The 8,241-nt window shown below is 62.5% G+C and overlaps 1 protein-coding gene across 1 annotated transcript; it reads left to right on the top strand.

Annotated features, from left to right (window-relative positions):
- The first annotated feature begins 2,960 nt into the window (after positions 1-2,960).
- On the top strand, positions 2,961-7,131 carry EN2 (engrailed homeobox 2). Its single transcript, XM_060155872.1, has 2 exons — positions 2,961-3,648; positions 6,815-7,131. Exons 1-2 carry the CDS (start codon positions 2,961-2,963, stop codon positions 7,129-7,131), a joined length of 1,005 nt encoding a protein of 334 aa, XP_060011855.1.
- Positions 7,132-8,241: the final 1,110 nt, after the last annotated feature.

Below are 8,241 nucleotides of genomic sequence, written 5' to 3'. Positions count from 1 at the left end.
ATGGGACATTCTCTGATGATTAGGGTTCCCAGAGTCGCAGGAAAATTTCCCCCCAAACCCTAAACATGTGTAAATAGGGTGCTCCCACAAAACTCACCAGCTTCATTTTTCCAGGCACACACAGACTATGGGCTTCATTTTTTGAGACCCGGGGAGGGCCACTGGCAGGTGTGTATCTAGCCAGATAATTTGGTGAAGACCCTTCCACTGATGGGGGAGGGAAGAGAGATGTGAGTCACCCCAGTGGGAAGTGCTTCTCCATCCTGCTTGAGTCTCACCGAGGACCAATGAACCTCCCCCTCTGCCTCCAGAGCCTACCCACACCCAGCCACCTACCTGCATTTAGCAGCAGGTGACCCAGCCCAGAACCTCCTCCTGCCCAGTGCATGCCCCTCATCCGCAGGTGAAATTCCCCCCAGCAGCACCCTGTAACTGTTGCTTCTAGTTCAGCCCAGGCCTGACTCTGGAGCCCGCAGTGGGTGGACAGAGCTGGGGTGGAGAGAGGATAGGACCTGGCTGGGAACCAGAGCAAAGGAGAGCCAGGTCAGGGTCAAGCCTTCAAGCCTCATCGTGGCCTGGTGGTCACACCGCCAGGAGGGCTGCTTGTCCAGACCTTACTCCATCCCTCCGGGCCTGACAGCCTCCTGCTGGCTGCCCCAGGCCCAGGGCCGGCCCCGTGGGGGGGCCTCAGTTGCTGGGTACCCCGAAGCCACCGGGGCTTGCCCTCTTCTGCCTCTCCCCATCCTTCCTCTCATCCCCCTCCAGTGTACTTTTATTGTGCCGGCGCCCCAGCACCCTCAGAGTTGCCCTTTTGGATGTTTCTCGAACTTTGAAAATTTCCATGAAAGTGCCTTTTAAACGATGGACAGGCATGCCTGGGGTAACAGCGGGTGTTTGGTGGGGTGTCTGCAGCTGGGGGCAAGGACAGAAGAGTGAACAGAAGGAGCCAGAAGGAGGAGGGGGGAGAGAAGGGGAAACAGAAGTTCAAGTTGGACATTCTGACAGCAACTGGAAAGGAAATTTAGAAAGGGATAGAGGAAAGTGGGGGGGGGGAAACAAATTGGGGGGCCACCCCACCACGTGATTTCTAATTTCCCTTTCAGATGGGCCCTGCTGTCCAGAAAAACTAGCTTAAAGGGTTTTAAGACAAGAAGATGAGGTGAATGTCTTGCTGGTAGTCCCTTCGTGGGGGAGAGGCTTGGGCTGGGGCAGATGATGGGTGGGAAATTGCGGGGAGGCAGCTGCTCTAGAGTATTTTCGCTCCACGTGGTTTTGAAGTCTTGGCTGGCCGTCAGCTCCCCTTCCCTTTCCAGAAAAGACTCATTTATAAGCCTTATGCTCCTTTATTTCTCTTCCCCCACACGGAGTCCCAAAGCGTATTCCCGAGCTCTTCTGGATCTGCATGCACTTTCAGGAGGATCGTTGTCCCGGGGTGGAATCCTACCGTATGCACGCGGCTCCCTGCACAAGCGCGCACACGCGCACACACACGCACACTTACGATGAGTGTCTGTAGGAAGAGGGTCCTGCGCGTCAGCTCTGCGTTTAAGACAGGAATCTGCCGGGTTACCAAAGTCAAACGTAAGTGACAATTCCCCTCTCCGACCAGCAAGGAAGGCGGACTACAAAAGTCCCTTTGTATCTCGGCAGCTCACTTAATGTTATTTATGCATTTTGTGCAAGGAATTGTGGGATTTTTCCCCACGGTAAACAATATGGAAATGTTAAAAAATAGCAATCTTCCAGCGCTTGTCCACGTCTGCACGCCGGGGTGACCCGGCGGGGCTTTCGCGCGGGTTTCTCAGATCCCTGAACCGAGAAGCGGCAGGGAAAACACGAGCGAGCTCAGGGTACGCGGTCGCGGTCTCGCCGGTTCGGGCTCCGGTCTCCGGAACGCCAGGACGCTGCCGCTTTAAGGGGGGGAGGGGCGGAGACGGCGGGGGAGGGGCGGCGGGAGGCTCCTGTCACCGAGCGGCCGCCGGCGCGTCACGTGGGCGCGCGGCGCCGCGACCATTGGCCCGAGGCACGTGTCCAGGAGACCGGCCCGCGACGTCACTCGAGGGGGCTCTGTTAAAAATAAGAACAAAAATCCAGAGTCAAAGTGTCTCGGGTTGCGCTGAGTGGCCTGGAAATTTCCGAGCCGCGCGGAGGCCGAGGCGGCGAGGGCGCGCAGACGGCGAGGGAGCGCGGGCGGCCCAGCCCGGCCCGGCCCGGCCGTGCCCGCGCCTCCCGCCGCTCACCCATGCGACTCGGGCCGCGGGGCTCGGCGGGGCTCGGCGGGGGCGCGGCCGCACGCCGGTGGGGCGTCCCGGTCCGCAGCGGGGCGGCGGCCGCGCGGAGGGGGCCCCGAGGCCGGCGGAGCGCAGCGCAGGCCCGCGGGCCTCCATGTGCGTGCTGGCGGCGGCGGGCGCGCTGACCGCTCGCGCCCCGCACCCTCGAGGGCCGGCCGGGGCGCGCGGGCGGGGGCGGCCGGGCGGCGGCGGCGGCCCGAGTGGGCCCCGGCGGGCGTGAGCGCGGGGGAGCGCGCTGCCTGCATGCGCGGAGTTCTAGTCCCGGGCGGCCGCCGCGGCAGCGCCGGAACGGAGGCAGCCGGACGTGGAGAGGAGCGCGGAGCCCGGAGGCGCCCCGGGTCCACGCTGGACCATTGTGACTGTCTAGCGCCCGGGTGCGCTGCGAAGACGAGGACCGGACTCTTTTGAATCTCCCGGCATCTGGGCGCGGGGCGACTCTTGGTATTTTTAACTCAACTCGTGGATTGGAACGTGGCTCCGCTCTGAGCGCGGCCGGCGACTTGTAGGAGCCCAGCCCTGGCTGTGGCCGCCGCGCACGCCCTCGGAAGACTCGGCGGGGTAGGGGCACGGGCTGGCCGCGAGAGTCTCCGCGTGCAGAGCGAGCGGGCCGAGCGAGGGCTGATTGGAGGGACTCCCCGGAGAAGCGATTTGGGATTTGTTGCCAACAGCATGGAGGAGAATGACCCCAAGCCCAGCGAAGCGGCGGCGGCGGTGGCGGTGGAGGGGCAGCGGCAGCCGGAATCCAGCCCCAGCGGCGGCTCGGGCGGCGGCGGCAGCAGCCCGGGCGACGCGGACACTGGCCGCCGGCGGGCTCTGATGCTGCCCGCGGTCCTGCAGGCGCCGGGCAACCACCAGCATCCACACCGCATTACCAACTTCTTCATCGACAACATCCTGCGGCCCGAGTTCGGCCGGAGAAAGGACGCGGGGACGTGCTGTGCCGGCTCCGGAAGAGGCAGAGGCGGCGGAGGCGGCGGCGAAGGCGGCGCGGGCGGCGCGGAGGGAAGCGGCGGCGCGGGCGGCGCCGAGCAGCTCCTGGGGTCGAGCCGGGAGCCCCGGCAGAACGCGCCGGGTGCGCCGGGTGCGGGCGGACCGCTGCCCGGCGGTGGCGGCGGCGACTCTTCGGGTGACGGCGAAGGCGGCTCCAAGGCGCTCTCGCTGCACAGCGGCGCCAAGAAAGGCGGAGACCCCGGGGGCCCCCTGGACGGGGCGCTCAAGGCCCGCGGCTTGGGCGGCGGCGACCTGTCTGTGAGCTCGGACTCGGACAGTTCGCAGGCCAGCGCCAACCTGGGTGCGCAGCCCATGCTTTGGCCGGCTTGGGTCTACTGCACGCGCTACTCGGACCGACCTTCTTCAGGTGAGTCCTGGGGACCCATGTCCTGGCCCGCCGTGGGGACGCCCGTGGGGTTGCGGGGAAGCGCTGGCGCGGGAACTTACCCGGAGGAAGAAGACACCAGGATCCCTGTCTCCCAACACAAAGACGTACACACAGCGACATTGTTTGCGGCTGACGCTGATCCCGGCAGCGAGCAGGAGAAGAGGGGACAGGACTGATTCACAAGGGGGTACAGATTTTGTAGAACAGCAAAAGCACAGGACCTCCTTTCTCTCTTGCCTTTTGGGCCTCTCCTTGCAGCCCCTAGCCCATCCGTCCCTTGGCTGGAGTTTATTTGGTGGGAACGGGGTGGCTGGCAGACAGGCCCGGAAGCTCACACTCTCTACTCCTTCTCCGCGTTCTTCCAACTCAGTCCAGACCCGGGACCCACGCCCAGCCCACCGCAGACCTAGACTCAATCTACGACCCAGTTATCCCAGATGTGGCCGGGGAAGAAAGCAAGGCTGTCTGCTCTTCCTCCGCTGGGGTTGATGAGGGTATCTGGGGGGATCCGCGGAGGGAAGGGATGGAAACAGAGGCGCCCTTTGCCCCGTGCCTGGTTTGATTGCCGAGCCGGCGCGCACACAGCTTGGAGGAGGGAGGCCTGCAATCCCCAAATGGAAAGGACCTTTCCCAGAGCTTTCCTGGGGCAGCTTTGCGTAGGAAAGGAGCAGATTTCAGAGGAAATGTGGCGGGAGCCCGTGAGGGTGTGCAGAGCTTCTGGGCGTATTTTTCATAGATCCGGGATTTTTAAAAGCTAAGTCCATGCCCCTGTAGAAATCATCAGCCGCATTAAATGCGGGTCTGCGGCTGCGAACCGCCATTAGGCGCAGACTCCATTTGTCCCCGAGCCGGCAGCGCAGGCCGGCCCCCCTTTTCCCCCCCAGCCCTCAACTGTTTTGCGGGGGTTGTTTACCCAGTTCACAGCACAACTAAGTCACCCTTTGGCCGCCTTCCCGCAGAGATGGTGTGTATATCTCTGATGAAATCCAGATTTCTCCAGCTAGATCTGAAATTTGCTCCATTGTTCTCGCCTCTCTCCTTTGTTAATATTTAATTAACATATAGGCTCACAATGCGGCCGGCGAGGAGCCTCGGCCCGGCTTTGTGCGGCGCCGAAGTCGCGGCCGCGCCAGGCCCCAGTGGCCCGCGGGAGCCCGGCAGCCCGGCCTGGCTCGGCGGCTGGTCTTCCTGGACTTTAAAAAAAACAAAAAACCCGTAAGACAAGATTTGTTTCTTGGCGTTTAAGAAAGCAGCAACGCAGAGTTTTCTTGCGGAGGTTTGGTCCTGTTTGCGAGACTCCATAAGTGTTTGCGGTTTGAAAGAAAATCAAGAAAGAAAAGGAACTAAAAATTCTGATTTTAGGAAGATTTTCTTTGCGTGAAATGGTGTGTATCTTTTGTGGGCTGATTCGTTGTGTGCGAGCGCCCCAGGACCAGAGGAGTTTGGGGGGGTGGGGAAGGCGGGAGTGGAGACGGAGAACCGGCTCCGCTACGCGAGGCTTCGGTGGGGGTCCGAGCAGGCGCGGGGCCGCCCGGGGCCTGTCGAGGCCTCGCCGAGACACCACCTTCCTCCTTGGCGCGCCAGGGACGCTGGCCGCCGCCCCGGATCCGCACCCCCCCGGTAAGAGCCAGGCGTCTGGGCGAAGAGCCGGTGCCCTCGGCGTGGGTGCGACGGGACCGTGAGTGTGCGCGCGCGTGGGGCAGTGCGCGTGGGTGGGTGTGAGCGCGGGCGTGCTCTGGAAGCTAAAAGGCCCGGAGTGTGAGCCGAATCAGCCCTTGGCGCCCCCTCGCCAGCGCGCACGGCCCCCTCTTTCCGATCGTGCCTCCCGCAGAGGGAGGACGGGGCTCGGTGGGCGGGGGAGGGAGGGCTTGGCGCCTCCTGGGCCTGCGGACCGTCCCAGACCCCTCGCTCCGCTCGAGCTGAGGACCGAACCCACCGTCCTGGTCCGGGTCCGGGTGCCTCCGGGGCGGCTCGCAGCTGGATCCCTCCGCCAGCGCTGCGCTGCGTGGCCCGGCAGCCCCTTGACCCTGCAGAGGGGCGGGGGGCGAGGGGCGGGGACCTGGGTGCTCCGGCTGCCCGAGGTCTAGCCTTCTCCAGCCTCCCACCGAGGGTGCCTCGGAAGAAGCGGGGGCCAGGAGCCCCCCAGAGTCAATTCACACACTTCACAGATTAAGAACTCCAGGCGTGCAGCCGTGACTCCCTCCTGCAAAGGCCTCTTACCTCACAGACATGCTCGCGGGGCCCACCTTCTGAAACCAACGAAAAGAACGCACTTGGCCCCCTTCCCTCTGCTCTCCTTTCTCAGGCCTTTTCTCATGGCCAGGTCCTGAGAGCCTTACCACCTCTGTCCCAAGCCAACCTCAAGTGCTGTGGGGTGTCCCAGCGGAGGTGTGAGGGGTCAGAAGTGTGAACCTCTGTCCAAGGTCACCCGGGCCCCCAGCGGCCTCCGCTCCCGACCGTGCGGCGTGCCCCCTCTCCTGGACAGGGGACTGGGGAGACCTGGTGTGGTGAAGGGGTAGGAAGCTCAGTGCTCCAGCCCCACGCAGGCAAGGACATGTGGGCGCCTTCCCGTGGGGAGGCAGACGTCTGGGCCCCTCCTGTTCTCGGGGCCCACCTGCCCCTGCACCCCCGGCCCTTAGGACCTGGGGGTGTTCCCTGTGGGAGTCCCTTTACACCCCCCAGGGCTCTTCCTGCTACTCTGGCTGCCCCGCCCCGATCTTTCCCCCTCACCTCTCTTCCAGCACCTACCCCCGTCCTGTCCTTATTCCTGGACAGAACCTCAGAAAGGGCTAGAAGAAGCCTGGCCACAAAGTTGTGGTTTTTCGCTTTCCTGCAGGAGTTCTCCTTTCATCCGGAGCCCTTTCTGCTAAGCCTGCCCTTCACCCGCACTCACAGTCCCTCCTGCAGACTCCCTGGGCCACCTCCTCGCTCCCCAGGGGAGGGTCCTGGAGGTGGGTGGGAGCTCCGCCCCGTCCCATCTCAAGTCCAGGCCAGCTTTCCTCCAGGTCAGCCAGCTGGACCTGGGCAGCCGCCTCCCTCCCGGCTTCTGCATCCTTCCGTGCCCGTGGGTGACCCACCCCTGAGTAAGGAGGCAGGCCTGCAGCCCTCCTCACCCGGGTTCTCTGTGTCCGCCATGCCTATCTAGGTCCCAGGTCTCGCAAACCAAAGAAGAAGAACCCCAACAAAGAGGACAAGCGGCCCCGCACGGCCTTCACGGCGGAGCAACTGCAGAGGCTCAAGGCCGAGTTCCAGACCAACAGGTACCTGACGGAGCAGCGGCGCCAGAGCCTGGCCCAGGAGCTCAGCCTCAACGAGTCACAGATCAAGATTTGGTTCCAGAACAAGCGCGCCAAGATCAAGAAGGCCACGGGCAACAAGAACACGCTGGCCGTGCACCTCATGGCGCAGGGCCTGTACAACCACTCCACCACCGCCAAGGAGGGCAAGTCGGACAGTGAGTAGGGGGCGGGCTCCAAGCCCAGTCTCAGTCCGAGCTAAACAATGCAATAATTTCAAATCATAAATAAAGGGCCAGTGTATAAAGATTATACCAGCATTAATAGTGAAAATACCGTGTATTAGCTATGGTTCTGCAATATTCTCTGTATATATAATTTACAGGAGGTGTAAAATCCAAAATATTTGACTATAAAATATTTTTTGAGTTTTCTTATGTTTATGAGATTATGCTAATTTTACGATTTTTTTTTTTTTGCGAAGGAGGCTGCGTAGGGTTTCATCTTTTTTAATCCCCTAAGTTCCATTATGGGACATCGGACACTTTTTTTCTTTTTTTTAATTTCAAAAGAAGAAAAAAAACAACTTGCTGAAGTCCAAAGATTTTTATTGCTGCATTTCACACGACTGTGAACCGAATAAATAGCTCCTACTTGGTCTATGAGTTCTGCCACTTTGTTCCGTGTGGGCTTGGTGAGGGCAGCGGGAGGGGCCGCATCCCCGGCCTCGGCCTCGCCGTCCGGCAGTCGGCGGCGAAAGGGCCCTGGCGGGGCGGCGGCTGAAGGCTCGGCCCCCACCCCCCACCCCCCCACCCCCGCCCTCTCCCGCATCGCGCCTGGACGTGCCGGGCTGCCTGGGCCGAGGGGCCCACGGCCGGCTCCCCCGTCCCCGCCTCCTGCCTTCCCTCCCGGTCCTCCGGTCCCCCGCCTCGCCGAGGCCTGGCCCGCGCCTCCCTGCGTGCTTCCGTCTGCGTCTGTGTCTCTGTCCCCAGTCCAGCTGCGCGCCTCCCACCTCCGGGCACCCGCTCCGGGGCTCAGGGCCGAGGGGCCGGGTATGTGGCCGGAAGCCCGCGGGCGGTGAGGCCGCCCCACCCCTCCGGGCCTGGGCCCAGAGACTCCCCTGCGGCTCCGTCAGCTGCCCAGGGGCCGCGTGGGCCCCAGAAACGCGGCCGAGGTCCACTGCCTCGTCTCTGGCCGGCAGAGGCCTGGAGAGGGAACTGGCATTTCCTCCCTTCCTTTTTTCTTCTCTTTCTTTCTTTTCTTTTCTTTCCTTTTTTCTTTTTTTTGTAAAGTGGCCGCTTCTGCTATAGAGCATTCTTTCAAGGTAAATATGTGT

Source organism: Lagenorhynchus albirostris, chromosome 8 (genome assembly GCF_949774975.1).
Source record: "Lagenorhynchus albirostris chromosome 8, mLagAlb1.1, whole genome shotgun sequence".
Lineage (NCBI taxonomy): Eukaryota > Metazoa > Chordata > Mammalia > Artiodactyla > Delphinidae > Lagenorhynchus > Lagenorhynchus albirostris.
The sequence above is the reverse complement of the archived record's forward strand: the minus strand, read 5'-3'. Positions and strand labels throughout refer to the sequence as shown.